Genomic DNA, 18,106 nt, shown 5'->3' with positions numbered 1-18,106 from the left:
CTCTTGAGCTCCCTCCATATCACTCTCTAAATCCAGACACAGTCTGTCTTCAAAATAGGAAGTCTCCTTTACCTCTCAGATTCTGGCCCTGCTGTATACTGTCTGCCTGTCACTGCTGAGGTCTCTTCAGCTACGAGGATACCCTCTGGGCAAGATCCCTTTTACATGTCCCCAAGCTGATCCTAACTCAGAGTGCCCAGCCCATCCCTGGGTGTCACTGCCATCTGCCTTGCCTCTGGAGGTGTTCACATTTCCTTTTGCAGCCCCAGGAGCTAGACTTACATGTTCACCAATGTGGGGGAACATAAATTGAGCTGAACTTCTTTTCTGCTAGGATCAAGGTTAAGAGGCAGTGACTCTGTTCACAGCCTCTCCCTGGGTGGTGAGGTCAGGCAGGGAGAAGGACTTACAATGCTGTTCTGTACGAAGCAATGATTCTCTAAAACCTCCTTCAATTTCCATGTGCTGAACCTTTTTTTTTTAATTTTTATGTGAAGCCCAGTAATCCTATAATCAGTCATTAGGTCTTTCCCTCAACAGTTTGGCTCTTGGTAGCCAAATCACAATTTGCTTTGATATACAAAATCTTTTCTATCTTGGGACCTCAGTCAAAACTCCCAATTTAACATCAGCAAGTGTATATCCATCTCTATTCAAATGCTCAAATCATGTGACCTTCTTTCTCAACCTACAGCTGCGACTGTCCCACTGGGTGGAAAGGAGAATTCTGCAGAGGCAGTTTCCACCTGTGACCCTGAACATGACCCTCCACACCACTGTAGCAAAGGAGCAACTTGTGTTCCGTTGCTTCACGGATACACCTGTTACTGCCCTCTGGGAACCACTGGAATCTACTGTGAACAAGGTAAGGCAAAATTTCAACTCTTGATTGTTCATAAATTAACTAAGTCCATGTCCTTTCGGAAAAGTGAAATTAAGAATATGTAATAATCCTCAACTTGCATAAGATCTGGATTTCCTCCACATTACACACACACTGTAGGGTGAAAGGGAGTAGGCGGGATAGGGCAGTCTCATTCTATCCATCATAAATAGAGATGAACCAAAGTCATTTCTCTGTTGTGCCGCTTGTGGCCTAATAGCACAAACTCATCTTCATGGACTACCACTCAGCTAACACTGGCAGGAGAAGGAATGTGTTTCTCCACTGCCTATTATCCCCAAACTGCAAGCGAAAACCCTATGCTACATTTCATGCTTTCATCTCCTCCTATAACTTCCCTGACCACCTTCCCCTATTCCTGCCCTTATAGGCAAGATTGATGAGAGGGTTAATAAAACTCTGCCATCTTCAAATCTCCTCAATCACAGCATAATCTTCTGATAAAGCTCTAGGAACACTAGGACAAGAGAACCACTGAGGTGAACAAGTGACCACAAACTCAAAGTCTAAATGGGGACATCATAAATGATGGGGACCATCAGTCTATGGTGAAAACTAGGAAAGTATATGTTGTTGAATATCTGAAGTTCTGCATCTTCCAAAAATCAATACCGCATATTTCATTTTGTCATATTTGGTGTAGTTCTAAATATCACAACAAAATTCAAATAAAAGATCCCCATGACATCATGCTCAGAGTTCTAAAAATTTAGTTGTGTAACAGGCCCAGTCGTGTTACTATAAGGCTAATGGAATGGCCTGACTGAACCTGCCCAGCCAGTCAGTATCCAGATGCACAATCCAAGTGGGTCCCACTCCTACTTCAGTTTGCTACCACCTGCTGGCTACTGTCCTTTTCAGTTTAAGTATCACTAGGGATGATTGTGGGTCTTGGGACTGACTGGGACTTCAGAACAGTGTGGCAGAGAATCCAAGAAACTCATGGTTAAGGAATCTCAAGAGATTAAGCCGGAAAATAGGGGGTCATGGAGTTTTACCTGAGATTAGATAATCTACTATTACTCTCTCCCACCTCACCCTCTATCTGGAAGATAAAACCTTAGCCTCTACTTCCCCTATTTAGGAACAAAGGTTGGTATAGAAGGAGTACAGGAGCCAGCCACCAATTGTGTTGTATAGACATATAATTTGCAGGGGTTAATGTAATATCATATTCCTATGTGTGGTAATAACAAATTTAATCTCTCTCAGATCACTTTATCATATACACTAATGCAAATATTTCTTATCCTATATTCTTTGAGATTGTATGTGTGTTTAACTCTCCTCCAAAAGTCAAAAGTGTTGATAAGTGGAAGACATTGGAGGTTTAAAATACTAGTGATTTAATGACAGAAATTTTTAATCATGTCACAAGGTGTAACTGAAATAATAAGATGGAGTTTTGTGTCTGGCTTATTATGGAAATCAGTCTTTTTCATAATGACATTAGAGACAGATCTTGATCTTTTAAAAATGGCAGTTCTTAGTTCCTGGAATATGCCACACTCCATCCTGGAATAGCAGTTTGTCTCATACTCTTTCCTCTGCCTAAAATGTTCTCATCTGCCCCTCTACAGTCAGCTAACACTTATTTATCCTTCAGGTTTCAATTTCAGACCTTACTTTTCTAGAGAAGCCTTCCTTGATTCTCTGTCATAGAAGTGAGGGCAGTGACCATGCCTATTTTTGTTTACTGTTAAATCTCTAACACCCATCATATAGTGCAGGGCAAAAAGAAAAAAAAAGATAGATAGATAGATAGATAGATAGATAGATAGGTAGATAGATAGATGTATCTGTTATATACATTTCAACTTACTGGTTCTAAATAATAAAAACTGATTGTAATAGTTTTCAAGCAATAGTTCTTGACTGTAGTGAACAGCAAAGTACTCAAAATTTTATCAAGATAGTGTACCTCTATTACTCCCAGAAAGATAGCCATTAGAAACTGAAAGAAATGATAGAACAAGTTAACATAAGGGCTAGTAACTAACAATAGGGCAAGATAGATTTTTGAAGCTTAAAAGCTCAAATGATGAAAACCTGGGGGTGGGGGTTAACCCAGAGTTTTTTGGGGTTGTGTGTGTATATAAATAGGTTATATAGAGAAATGGCAGATTGAGATGATAGATAAAGACAGAAATAGTGATAGCAATAAAGTTATTTCATAGAGAGTCTACAAAGTATGATAAAAGCTGTCAGAAAAATTGTATCATCCTCATAGAATTCTGAACAGAGTTGACTACTGATATACCCTGCTATGCTATAAAATGAGTTTGACTCATTTAAAAAAATAAGTCATAAAAATTGCATCATAAATGCAGTTTTTTTGACAGGAAAAAATATTATGTGGGGGGTGGGACCATCGATTTTAGATTCTCAATTGAAAGTCATCTTCTATAGTAATTTTTATATTAAAGTTGATTTTAAGAACTATAAACTGTATTTTTGGTGGAAATAATGAAGAGAGTTTAATCCAAATGACAGAGAAAATTTTTTTAAAAGATTTTATTTATTTATTCACGAGAGACACAGAGGGAGAGAGAGAGGCAGAGACACAGGCAGAGGGAGAAGCAGGCTCCCTGTGGGGAGCCTGATGCGGGACTCGATCCTGGGACACAGAATCATGCCCTGAGCCAAAGAGGGGGACACCAGGATCACACACTGAGCCGAAGGCAGACGTTCATCCACTGAGCCACCAAGTCATCCTGACAAAGAGAAACTTTAAGTCTAATTTTAAGTCTGTTTTTTTCATCTTCATTGACCCATTGACTTGGCAATTTTCCAAAATAGTAGCTATGGTACTAAAAGTTAATTTAAAAAAATAAATAAATAAAAAATAAAGAGCAGATAGCAACCAGGCTCTGAAACCAGGCAACTACTGTGTCTTGCCAGTGGCTGCAATTTTCTAAATACCAGACAGCTCTTTTCCCAGTTGCATCATAACCAGTACCCCATAATTTCTACTCAGTATGGGCACCTAGAATTGGGATTCAATTCACCTTTATTGTACTTATAAACTGCTATAAAAATTATCAATGAATTCAGTACCAGCATCCTTAAACTTACAAATGCCTAAGATGTCCTCTTTTTCCTTCTTCTTTTCTATTTTCCCATTCCAAGAAACCTTAAGTCTTAGAAGGAAAATTAATTTGACTATACGTGGAGCCTCTGACTTACAGCTTTCACACCTACCTAGTTTTATGACCATCTTTATTGTAAATAAGCCCCCCCACCAAGAATCAAAACTCATGCTTGTAATCTCTGAGTGACAAGAACAAGATGCAATTGATTGGCAAATCCAATGACACTGGAGACGGGAGGAACGGTAAAAGGGTGTCACTTGCCTCAAAATACAGTCAAGCATTAGTAACCTTTGTTCTTTTCTCCTTCCCTTGGAGAACTGCTTATAGTATGGATTATTCACTAATTTAGTAAGATTGTTTACTAGTTCCAGACCAAGTGTGGGGGAATACTCCCTTAAGAAGGTAGACAGCTGCCCTGCCTCATAGAATTTACATTCTAATAGGGGGAGGCAAGCAAACACCATATCCACCAATCAGTGAGGAAAAATACAGATTGAGTTAATGCCAGAAAGGAAATAAAGAGGAAGAGGAGATAAAAAGTCATTGGAAGAGTACATTTTAGTTGGGATCGTCAAGAAAGGACTCTGTAAGTAGGGATATTTGAGCTAACATCTGGTGAGAATTAGCCATGTGTGAAGGCATGTGGGATAAATACTCTAGGCAGAGGCTAAACCTAGAAACAGGGAAATAGGGACACCTGGGTGGCTCAGTCAGTTCAGGTCATTATTCTATGTCCTGGGATTGAGTCCTATAGGCTCTCTGCTTAGCAGGGAACCTGCTTCTCCTTCTCCCCCTCTCCTCATTTGTGCTCTCTCTCTCTCTCTCTCTCGCTCTCGCTCTCTTGCTCTCTTGCTCTCTTGCTCTCTCAAATAAATAAAATCTTTTTTTAAAAATAAAAAAAACAACAACAGGAAAATAATATTACATATTTGAGGGAGAGAAAGGCAGCCAGTATTCCCAGAATGGGAGATAGTATTATAAGATGAATTTGGAAAGGCAAGCAGAAGTCAGATCACATAGAGTCTTGGAAAACATGGTAAAGAATTTTAATTTCATGCTAACAAAATAATAAGCCTGTGAAGACTATAAGCAGGAGTCTAAGAAGCAGAAAACTTGCATCTTGATTTTCCAGTAACTAGTGATTTTGTTTCTGCTGTATCCTTTAACTCTCTAAGCCTCGATTTCATTATCTATAAAGTGACAATCGTGTGCCACCTATTTTCCATCTGCCCCCCGTTCCTGGTACTACTCTCACCTCTCTCCCTCTGCTCTGTATTCCCAAGGCCTTCCCAAAGGATTACATCAATGGGCTCCCATGTAGTCTGCCTCCAGTTGAATTTAGCCAAAGGAAGTCACCAACAGGCCATCAGAGGACAGAAGAGTGAGACAGAGTTATTTATTTCCTTAGAAATAAACTTCCTTGCCACTAGGTCATCAAAATTTCCTTTATCCAAGGACACAGTGTCTGTCAGGAGATTCTCACCTACCCCAATTTTAGGCCTAGGAGTAGAAACAGTTCCGTATTGAGACTAACCCCAGGGCAACACCCTGTATCCTATAATTTCCCTAAACCCTGCCCACATCTTTGTAAATGGTCTTTCCATTCCCTTATTTTCAGACTACTCTATTTGAGCATATCATCTGTTCACTGCCAGGACCCTCACTGATATAATAAGTATTATTTTGTCTACCTTACAAAATTCATAGGAGGTAACATATAAAAAAGTTATTTATTAAGTATAAAGTACTATAAAATATAGATTATTATTTTTCCTCTTGTTCTCAAGATCCAAAATTCAGACCAACATTCTTAATAAAATAATTCAGCTCTATTATGAACTAAATATACATCTTGGTACAGGGAGTTCCAGGAATGTAAAGTCATAGAACATTACCAATCATCTTCTAGTCCAACCGTATCAGTTTTAAATGAGGAGACTAATGCTCAGAGAAATTAAATAATGTACCAAAAATCTCAGAATCAAGTCTCTGGACTCTCAATCCAATTATTAGTAGTTGATTAATAATTAATTAATATTAACACAGTAGATCATCAATGAGTTCAAAAATACTCTATTTCTAGATGTTAGCAGTCCCTTATAATAGCCATTCCACAACTAAATGTAGTATAGGAACTAACAATATAGAGGTAACATATTTATCAACAACTATCATACTCCAGTTATCTAAGAAAACCTAATAAAAGGGCAGTATGATCATTAAAATTCAAATAACTTCAAAAGTAAAGTTGGTATTTAAATGAGTCATCAAAAGCTAGGATTGAAAAGAACCTTAAATATCACTTAATCCCAACTCTTCTACTTTGAAAGAGGTAAAAATCAAAACTCTGGATTAATGGTACTGAAAATATAAGCCTTCACACTGCCAATCCAGTGAGTGTCCCATGATACTGTATTGTTTATACTTCATAATCAATACATAAAAACTACCAGTCACATGAAATAAATGGAATCCTGTGCAGCTTGTGACATGTAAAACTGGTTAATAAGATGCCCTTGTCCCAGCATTTTAAGTAGTCTTAAGCATTTTAAAATATAAGTGTGTATCTGAGAAGAGTGGTGGGGGAAATTTTTATCCCAAGGTTACAATTTAAGTAGTGAAATTTGACTTTGTCTATCCCTTACTCTTAAGACTGAAGGGAAAAAGTGATCCTTCAAATCCCTTAAAACATTTACCTATAACTGACAGAAAGAAAAATCCATCTAAGGACAAGAGAAGGAGAATTCCTGATTGGCATAACTTTTCTTTTCACTATGGCCTCACCCCAAACTCCTTAGGAATACCACTGAGGTATGGTGCTGTGGTAAGTAAAATATTAACAGGCCACTTGAATTCAATGGCTTTTAGGATCATAGCCACCAAAAATGATTCAAAATATCTGAGCCTGGTTCAGAAGCGCAAGAATCCACAATGTTCACATTGCCTGGCTGACAACCCAGCTCAGATGTGTGTTTTTTAAACACTGAGGGAACCTAAACCAGCTTTAAAGATTAAACTGAAGATAAAGAAGGATGGTCAGCAAGCAATGGCATCTGGGTTTGACAGTTCACAGAACTATTGATCTTAACCTAAAAAGAAATAACAGTTTAGGGTAAATATTTTGCAATCCAGTTTAGTCATTAAAATATTCTATTTCTAGCAGAATTCTGGTTTACAATTATTTTGCAAAATAGGCAATATGCCCAGTTACTTTCCTTATTCACTCAAAGCTTGTTCATTTGCTCTTTTTTTTTCTGTTGTAGCTGTATTTCCTGTTAGAATCTATGGTTTACAACTACACATATAACCTTTACTGAATCATAAAATCTCTCCTCTCCATTTATTTTCCCCATATTATTGGTAAATTGCTTTTTTTCTTGGAATACTTTTATACCACTAAATTTTAGCTATTGCATATTGTTGACATTTAGCCAAATGAGATTCTGTAATACGTGTGTTTTTAACTTTTAGCCTGGAAAATACTGAAAATGCTTCCATTTTTCTTACATTCTTTCCATTCCTAGTGCAATTTTTGTCCACCCATTTCTCATTCCCTTAGGTACAGAAACCCACTCACATGCTGGCATTTTGAATGAAAAGGCAAACGTTCAAGCTACTTAGACCATCTTGATGCCAAGGATACTTTATGGCCCACTAAGCCCTAGGTTTCATTGAAATTAATTCAAGCTAATGGAGAAGCTCAGTTCTTCAAGCTTTCCTGACACATGGGGTGCTTTCCAGCCAAGTCTTTGGTTTTTCTGATAGTAGAGAAAATAGGCCACAGCACTTATAGATGACAATTTCAGGAATCTTTACTGTTTGTCTATGTTCAGATGCTCCTTTCCAGATGTATTTAGCCATCTGGGAGTAGAGTAGGTAATTCACAAGCTTTCTTCATAGAAAAAAACGGATTTTATTCTTTATTTCCCCTATTTTCAATCCCATCTTGACAGTTAATAAGAATGTGGTTACATGTTTACTAGATCCGCTATCTGTAGAATTTTGTAATACTTGTAAAAACTAAATAGGAACTAGCTATAATTCCTAGGAACACACATTTTAGTTCTTTAGTCTTCTTTCTGTGTTCTTTAATACAACCTGCTAAATCATAAATGAAACTCAGCGAGGAAGTGAATTATATGTAACAATTCTAAGGTTTATATCAACATTAAGCTTTCCAAGTGTCTAAAAGAATAGAAGTTGCAGGTGAATCTTAGTAGAAAGAAACAAACACAACTGCTTTTTCCCCAACCTTGGACTTTAGGCAAGTAACTTAATTTTCCTGAACATTGTGTTTCTCAAGTGTGAAAAGAGAATATGTCAAAATCTCTGGGGGAAATTTTTGGCCAAAGTTTGGGGAGAGTCCATACTCTTTGTCAAGTCCTAAATTAATGATTATTCATTTTTATAAGGTAGTGAGTGAAAGGTTAAAAACTCTTGAGACAGACATCTATAAGAGGTTTTTCTTCAACAAAGTCCTTTTTATTTTCTATTCAAGATAACATTAAGTAACGAACAAAAAGCACTCACATTACATTTGCAGCTTTTACTACTGTTTCCTCCCTTGAAATGTTTCACATGTTGAAACATAAACCCTGTCCCCCACCTTAAGAAGGCAGCAAAACAATTAATTAATTAATTAATTAATTTTAAAAGTTTGCTTAGTCACTTTCTATGGACAGGACTTCGTTGCCTCCCCACCCCACCCTGAGGCAGGTTTGCCTACCTTTTAATCTGAAATGATTAACAGTGATAAGATCCAACCACAAACTTTACCTTCCAATTTGGGGAGCTAAGAGGTAGGCTCCCTCCTGTTTCCAATAATAATACTGAAAAGTGACAAACTACAAGTTTCATGATCATGAAAGATATAAAGAAATATTATTTCATTTTCTTCTTTTGATAAAATCTGTATAATTTATGTTTAAAAAATTTAAAAAGCAAACTCTCCTGTACCATGTTATTCTAGTGACCAAGGAATATCATATGACAAATGATCAAGAAAGCCCTATGGTCTGAGAGGCGGAATTGGCTAAGAGTCTCCTAATACAGCTTCATAAAGTTTATGATGAGATCTCATTGAAGTAAAAAGTCCAGGACAAAAAAAAAATGTCCAGGACAGTACCTGGCACCCAAGAAAAACTCCATTAGTAATTTAGCCCCTCCTACAGAGGAAGAAAAATGTATTAGATTACAGTTGTGTTAAATACAAGCCAAGTAGGGATCCCTGGGTGGCGCAGCGGTTTGGCGCCTGCCTTTGGCCCGGGGCGCGATCCTGGAGACCCGGGATCGAATCCCACATCGGGCTCCCGGTGCATGGAGCCTGCTTCTCCCTCCGCCTGTGTCTCTGCCTCTCTCTCTCTCTCTGTGACTATCGTAAATAAATAAAAAATTTAAAAAAAAATTATAAAAAAAAAAAAATACAAGCCAAGTCCGCATAGACATTTTGAACATTTTCATTTTTAAAATATGGGTTAGTTTTAAATAGATTCTTAAGTCAAAATATTTTAAACCTCCTAGTGTGAAAAAAACAGTCATTTTATTATATAAAAGATGTTTAAAAATATTTCACCATTATGATCAACATAGTTGACATAAACTTTTCAAAATGACTGAACAAAGTATTTTTTTAAAAAAATTCATTCTCTGTAGGAGTATGGCTGATTATTAAATGTTTAAAAAATATATTTATTAGAAGATACTCAGGCCACGTGAAGAGATCAAAGCACTGTCAGACTCTCAAAGAGTCAACAATTTAATTGGACACCAGGCAAAAGTCTGTGACAATCAAATCAAAATATATAATTGAAATCACAGTTCAGGGAAAAGAGAAAGAAATATCCCAGAGGATTGACTGTTTTAATTGCTAAACAATGATGCAATATGTGCATTACATCCTGCTACTAAGGATTGAATAGGCATTAGAAAGCAATGAAATTAAAGTAGGTATCAAAAAATAGGTAAGATTTGGATAGACTCAAATGGGATGGTAAGGTAGTTTTCCTAAGAATGAGAGCCACTAGGAAAGCATACGGAAGAATCGAAGAATGCACTTGCAAATTTGAGTAAACCTCTTCATCTGAAAAGGGAATGCCAGATAAAGTCTAAATTATTAAAATACCTCTGAGAAAGAAAGGAAGAGACAAGTGTAAGGCACAATGGATTGAAAAGTCATCAGGGGATGCTTACTGAGCTGGAGGGTATGCCTTTCACATCAATGATGCTCAATTACATTTGTGAAGTACATGGCGATTATCCAAGGTTTATAATGTGGATGGCATATGCATATAATCAATATAGTCTCCCAGACCTTCAAATAAGCCTTTGGGACTCCTGAAACAGCCATAAATCTTCCTACACAAGTTACCTGATTCAATGGCTTGTTTTATTATTTATGACACTCCAAGTAGCATAAGAAAGAGCTCACAGTAAAAAAAAAATATATATATATATATATATATATGGGATCCCTGGGTGGCGCAGCGGTTTGGCGCCTGCCTTTGGCCCAGGGCGCGATCCTGGAGACCCGGGATCGAATCCCACATCAGGCTCCCGGTGCATGGAGCCTGCTTCTCCCTCCGCCTGTGTCTCTGCCTCTCTCTCTCTCTCTGTGACTATCATAAATAAATAAAAAATTTTAAAAAAATTTATATATATATATGTGTATATATATTTGAAAAGTAGTCAAGATAGTGGTAGAAATATAAAATCTGTCCTCTCACGGAAAGAAAAGAAAGAGAAAAGAGGGAAGAGAGGGGATAATTGATATGCAGAGGGACAAAAAGAAAACGCCGAGCAACACAAGACAAAACTAAAGTCTAAAATATGGTATGCAACTGAATGTAAAACTAACTTTAGATTTCCTGGAATTCAAAACATAAAACACAAAGGTTGCTACTCAATTATTGCCTAATAAAAGAAAGCATACCGGTAAGTCATCACATTAAGGACAAAGAATTGTGTCCTAATATAAAACATATTGAACAAGCTCCAATTTTTAAAAAAAATTAAACAGCAATATATATATTTGATGACAATTTTCTAGAAAATGAAGAGACAGGGGATCCCTGGTGGCTCAGTGGTTTAGCTCCTGCCTTTAGCCCAGGGCGTGATCCTGGAGACTTGGGATTGAGTCCCACATCAGGCTCCCTGCATAGAGCCTGCTTCTCCCTCTGCCTATGTCTCTGCCTCTCTCTCTCTCTCTCTCTCTCTCTCTCTCTCCCTGTGTGTGTGTGTGTGTGTGTCTCAAGAATAAATAGATAAAATCTTAAAAAAAAAAAAAAGAAAATGAAGAGACATTATGTATATGGGCATTTATCATACTGACACAATAAAGGCTAAGGGTATAATATAAATTTATATTTCCATATAGATAATTATGCCAAAGCTACATGAATAAAGAATTCTAATGATGTGGCATGTTTCTGGGATAATACTAATCCTTAAAAATATTATTTAACATTTTCTTTAAACCATTGCTTTTTATTTTTTAAACATTTTATCTATTTACTTGAGAGAGAGACAGAGAACAAACAGTGGGAGGGGCAAAGGGAGAGAGAGAAGCAGACTCCCTATTGAGCAGGAAGCCTGATGCAGGGCTCAATCCCAAGACCCCGAGATCATGACCTGAGTCAAAGGCAGAGACTTAACTGACTGAGCCACTCAGGTGCCCCTAAACCATTGCTTTTAAATGTAAATTATATCAGCAAAGTTTTTGATAGTCAAGGCAAAGCAAAAAATTAAAAATTAAGATCCCTGTAAAGAGTCTAGGTATCCTGGTTATTAATTGAATTATATGTTATTACATGCTTTATTTCATTTACATGCTTTAGTTTTCAGATTTAAGTGACAAAGCTGGTGATTTCATGTGAAAATTAAAGTTTAGCTAGGCATCAATTCAAACCCCCAAATTCTCCAAAAAACAGGGAGTAGAACACCTTGTCCTAGAAGATTTTGATAGCAAGAATCACCAGATGTCGCTAAGTATCATAAAACAATCTTGTGATTTTTATAGAATACTTAATTTCTAAGCAACACTCCATCTTAATGGGCCTCCAAAGATCATTTAGAACCAAATCGCCATTCAAATAACTAAATGAGTTAAACAATTAAATAGTGTTATTCAGCATTATCCATATGGGTGCTAAAGAAAGTCTGCCTAAAGGAATGATTTTACTTTTTTAGTAATTGATACTTAACCATTCCTTCTGTTAGCAATTAGCCAACAGGTTCAATTGCTCATTCACACCACTCCCATAAGACTCTAGTAATGATCCAGCAAAGAGAAAGGATGTTTAGTTTCCATTTTTGCTATAATAACAAGGTGTATAATTAACCTAAAATTTGTCCAGCTGCTTAAGTTGAGATGGACAGGTAAATACTTAAGATTTCACATAGTTAAGGATGGAAAAAAAGTAACCTCTATCCATTAGATTATAACAAGTTAAGAAGCTACACTGAAGTCATATGCACTTACCCATAGACCTAAAAGGTAAATAATAGATTAATAAATACTATAAAAAGTCTTAAATTATTTTTATTTTGTTGTCTTTACTAACTGAATAGAACATAGCTATGGTACAGTAGAAAAACTGTGGCTAAAATCAAAATATTTTGCATTAAACATAATGAAATTGAAAGTATAATGTGGAGAGCCCTGAATCTATTTGCAGAGAACACAGCAGATGTAAATCAGTGAGGAACATCTGTTTTAACTTCATAGGCTTATAGGATACGGAGATTGAGAACTATCTATTTACTAGGTAAACTATGCTCTGAGAGCATCATGCTAAAGTGTCCTGGGAATTAATGTATCTTAGAAATCTTGAGGTCACCACTAAGAACAGAAACATTTTGTAGTAAAATAACGTTCAATGGGACTTATTCAATTTAAAGTGATTAGAGGTATGTTTTTAAAAAGGAGGCGGCACCTATAAGGCTTAGTCAGTTAAGATTCTGCCTTTGGCTCAGGTCATGGTCTGAAGGTCCTAGGATTTAGGCCCATGTCAGGCTCCCTGCTCAGTGGGGAGTCTGCTTCTCCCTCTCCTTCTGCTTCTGCCCCTCTCCCTGCTTGTGCGCTCGCTCTCTCTCTCTCTCTCTCTCTCTCAAATAAATAAAAATTTAAAAAATAAAGCAAAATTTTAAAAATGAAGTTGCTACATCCAAGATAGAGAGGTGATAAAATTTTTAATAAATGAGGGGAGTTTTGCAGAGCTTTAGGTTTTAAAGGAAGTTTATGTATTAAAAGCAGAGATGTGGGATCCCTGGGTGGCGCAGCGGTTTGGCGCCTGCCTTTGGCCCAGGGCGCGATCCTGGAGACCCGGGATCGAATCCCACGTCGGGCTCCCGGTGCATGGAGCCTGCTTCTCTCTCTGCCTCTCTCTCTCTCTCTCTGTGTGTGTGTGACTATCATAAATAAATAAAAATTAAAAAAAAATTAAAAGCAGAGATGTAGGTTAATAAGATGGCAGAATAGGAAGTTACAAACTCTCCCTCTCACAACAGACACCAAGTAAACAACAACAAATGGACCATCATGCCTCTTTGAGAATTCTAGAGGTCAGTTGAGAAGCTACAGTATCCAGGCCATAATTGTGGAGAGACTGGTAGGGCTGCAAAACTATAATTTTGCATCCAAGTAAAGACGTACTCAGGCTAGAATCATCAGGGGATATTAAATCTAGGGGGTAGTTTTGATGAATAGCAGATATACATGGTCTTACACTATCTCCCCACACTACATATGAATTGCAAGAAAAAATAAAGCCACAATTATACAATGGAATATTATATGGTAGAAAAAAATCAGTCAACACCTTGACCAAGGTGATCAAAGTTAACTTCACCAATGAGGGACAGATAGATATCATGTGCCTCCATATGTGATATACCCTGAGAAAAATCCATCATCATCTATGAATTATTTCAGCCAAGAATGCATAACCTGAATCTAATTATTAAGTAATCAGTCAGACCCAAAATGATTCATTTCAAAAAAACAGAGAGAGTACCTGCATGACCAGTCAGTTGAGTATCTGACTCTTGGTTTCAGCTCAGGTCATGATCTCAGGGTCATGGGATCGAGACCCATGTCAGGCTCCCTGCTCAGGGGGAGATTCTCTCCCTCTCCCTTTGCCCCTCTCCCCATGCGAGTGCTCTTTCTCTTTCTCTGTCTTTCTCTCACTCTCTCTCTTAAATAAATAAATAAGTCTTTTAAAAAAATAAGAGGAGGAAAATATTCAAAAATGTCAAGGTCATAGGGAGAAGTAAAAATGGTGGAATAGTAGAGAGACCCTGGGCTTTCCTTGTCCCTCAAACATAGCTAGATCAACATCAAATCATTCTGAACAACTAGGAAAAATAATCTGAGGATTAAGAAAACAATCTGCACAATTGGACAGAGAACATTGAAGATGCAGGGTTTGGAGATGTGAATTGGGGGAGAGGAAAGCTACAGTGCCATGCAGGGGAAGAAGCACTTTTCATGGAGAGGAATCAGGAGGAGAGGGAGAGAGTGGGACAGCAGTGTGTAAGGTTTGTGCAAGACTCCATGGTGTCGGGATTCCCTGGATCACACTGGGAGAGAACATTCCCCTAAATGGAGCACATTTGGAAGAGGGTATATTGCCTCTCCATGGCACTATTGAGTGGCCATTCAACAGCAGTGGAAAGAGGTGCACATAAGAGGGCTTATAAATGGTTACAGCTTTTCACTATAGACTCTTGGAACCTACACAGGTGATGACTACTTTTCTGGGACAGAACAATGAGGCTGTCCTCTGGGGTTGAAGAACAGGCCCATACCTTGCTGGGTCCTTTAAGATTTGGAGTTTTGAATCTCAGCCACTGGCCAGAGAAAACACTGGAGAACTATATTGCCGGGTATGCTAAAGGCCCAGTCACAGACAGGTTGAGGGCAGGGATCTGAAAAAAAGCCTGGAACACAGGAGGGGAGATTTGTTCACTTTTCCATGAAGGCCTCTTGAATAGTGGTGGCCACAGGTTCCCCTTCCCAGGGACAAGAGGTGGGGTGATGCCATCCTCCACCCACCACTCCCTCCTCACCCCTATCCCAGCACACCAGCATGGTTGGACTTCAGAGAGAAACAAAGCACCTCCAGTGGAGGCTGGAGTCACACCAAACTCCACCCCCCTGACTCCCAGCTGGGTCATCTTTACTAGTGTAGGTGTGACTGTGAAGCAGTGAAGCAACCTCTCCCTCAGAAGACCAACAGAGGCCCCGATCTTTACCAAGTCTACTGATACTGTAGTGCTCCAAAGTGTCAGCTTCAGTTCTGGTGAAACTAGGACCAGGCTTTCCTTTTTTTTTTTAATTTTTTTCTGTGTGTGTGTGTGTGTGTGTGTGTGTGTGTGTGTGTGTTTCCCCCTTTGGAATCAGGCTGATAGTTTGCTTGCTTGCTTATTGCTTTTCCTTTCTTCTTGGATCCGGTTTTTTGGTTATGGGGGCGTTGTCTTTTGGGGGACTTAAAATCAGCTTTATCTTAAGCATACCTAGTTAAAGGTCCAAACACTTATCACTGTGAGCCAGAAGGAACTCTGCAGAGGACTGACTTGTGGGAAAGAGCAGCCAAAACACAACAGCATGGTGCACACGCATACACCAGGAACACTTCCTGAAGCACCAGGTCCTGGATAGTGTTATAACTCCTACTTAATATTGTATTATTCTCAAGAACAGGAAACATAACAAGCTTTCATAACACTCAAAAGACAGAAACCTAGACATAATGACAAGATGGAGGAATTCTCCCCAAAAGAAAGATTAAGAAGAAATCACATCCAGGTATTTGCTTAAATAGATATAAACAATATATCTGAACATGAATTTAGGGCAGTCATAAGAATACTAGCTGGGGTGCAAAAAAGCATAGAAGACACGAGAGAAACCCTGGCTACAGAGATAAAAGACCTAAAAACGACTCAGGCTGAAATAACAAGTGCTATAGCTGAGATGCAAAACTGACTGGATGGAATTACGACAAGGATGGAAGAAGCAGAGCAATGAATAGGTAATATCGAAAATAAAATTATGGGAAATAATAAAGCTAAAAAGAAGGAAAGAAAATTATTAGATCATGAATATAGACTTAGGGAACTCAGCGATTACACAAAGTACAATAATATCTGTTTACCATAGGAATCCCAGAAGAAGAGCAGGTAAGGGGACAGAAGATGTATTTGAATAAAATATAGCTGAGAGCCTCTCTAATCTGGTGAAGGAAACAGGCATTTAAGTACAAGAAGCACAGAGAACTCCCCTCAAAATAAACAAAAACAGATCAGCACCAAGACATATCATAGTGAAATTTGCAAAATACAAAGATAAAAAAAGAATTCTGAAAGCAGCTAGGGACAAAAGGTCCTTAACCTAACAAGGGTAGACACATAAGGTTGGCAGCAGAGCTGTCCACAGAAACTTGACTGGTCAGAAGAAAGTGGCATGATATACTCAATGTGCTAAATGGAAATAATATGCAACTAAGAATACTTTATCCAGCAAGGCTGTCATTCAGAATGGAAGGAGAGATAAAGAGTTTACAAAACAAGCAAAAACTAAGTTTATGAACACTAAACCAGCTCTGCAAGAAAAATTAAAGGGGACCCTTTGAGAGCAAGAGACCAAAAGCAACAAAGACTATGAAAGGAACAGAGACAATCTACAGGAACAACAATTTTATAGGTAATACGGTGGCACTAAATTCGTATCTATCAATAATTACTCTGGACTAAATGCTCCAATCAAAAGACACAGGGTATCAGAATGGATTAAAAAACAAGACCCTGTTTACAAGAGACTCGTTTTAGACCCATAGACACCTCCAGATTGAAAGTGAAGGGGTGGAAAACCATCTATCATGCTAATGGACATCAAAAGAAAACTTGAGTAGCCATACTTATATCAGACAAACTAGATTTTAAACCAAAGACTGTAATAAGAGATTTTTAAAACGGGCACCATATCATAATAAAGGATCTATCCAAGAAGATCCAACAATTGTAAATATTTACACCCTCAACTTGGGAGCAGCCAAATATAAAAATCCATTAATAACAAACTTTTAAAGAACTCATTGATAATAATACCATAGTAGTAGGGGACTTTAACACACCACTCACAGCATGGACAGATAATCTAAGCAGGATATTAACAAGGCAACAATGGCTTTGAATAACACATTGGATCAAATGTACTTAACATTTGAGTATTTGAGTATCAAATTGATTGAGTATCAAATGTAAAATATTGAGTATTTTATCCTAAAGCAGCAGAATATACATTCTTTTTTGAGTGAACATGAAACATTCTCCAGAACTGATCACATACTGAGTTACAAATCACCTCAACCAGTACAAAAAAACTGAGATCATACCATGCATGTTTTCAGACCACAACACTTGAAGTCAATCACAAGAAAAAATTTGAAAAGACCACAAACACATGGAAGTTAAAGAAGATCCTACTAAAGAATGAATGGGTTAACCAGAAAATTAAAGAAGAAATTTAAAAATACATGGAAAAAAATGAAAATGGAAACATGACAGTTCAGAACCTTTTAGATGCAGCAAAGGTGGTCAAAAGAGGGAAGTATATAGCAATACAGGCCTTCTTAAAAAGCAAGAAAAGTCTCAAATACATGACTTAACCTTACACCTAAAGGAGCTGGAAAAAGAACAGCAAATAAAGCCTAAGACCAGCCCAAGAAGGGAAATTAATTAAGATTAAAGCAGAAATAAATGATATACAAATAAAAAAAAATAGAACAGATCAATGAAACTAACAGCTGGTTCTTTGACAGAATTAACAAAATTGATAAACCCTTAGCCAGACTTATCGAAAAGAGAAAGGATCCAAATAAATAAAATCACAAATGAAAGAAGAGAGATCACATCTAACACCTAATAAGAAGATGTAGAAAATTTGAACAGACCCATAACTAGCAAAGAAATTGAATCAAACAATAATAAATAAAACTGCTGTCAAACGAGAGTCCAGTCCCCAATGGCTTCCCATGGAATTCTATCAAACTTTGATTCTATCAAATTCTGAAAACTTCCAAATTCTTCTACAAGGCCAACATTACCTTGATTC

The 18,106-nt window shown here is 37.6% G+C and overlaps 1 protein-coding gene across 1 annotated transcript in view; it reads left to right on the top strand.

The window, feature by feature from the left end:
- The window catches only part of LOC112914100 (eyes shut homolog), a 1,106,577-nt gene that overhangs the window by 1,070,935 nt on the left and 17,536 nt on the right, over positions 1-18,106 (top strand). The window contains 2 exon segments of the mRNA XM_072749029.1: positions 695-730; positions 732-865. Coding sequence (XP_072605130.1) covers positions 695-730; positions 732-865 — 170 coding nt within the window.

The sequence above is a fragment of the Vulpes vulpes genome, chromosome 1 (genome assembly GCF_048418805.1).
Source record: "Vulpes vulpes isolate BD-2025 chromosome 1, VulVul3, whole genome shotgun sequence".
NCBI lineage: Eukaryota > Metazoa > Chordata > Mammalia > Carnivora > Canidae > Vulpes > Vulpes vulpes.
This window is presented reverse-complemented; position numbering and strand designations above follow the sequence as displayed.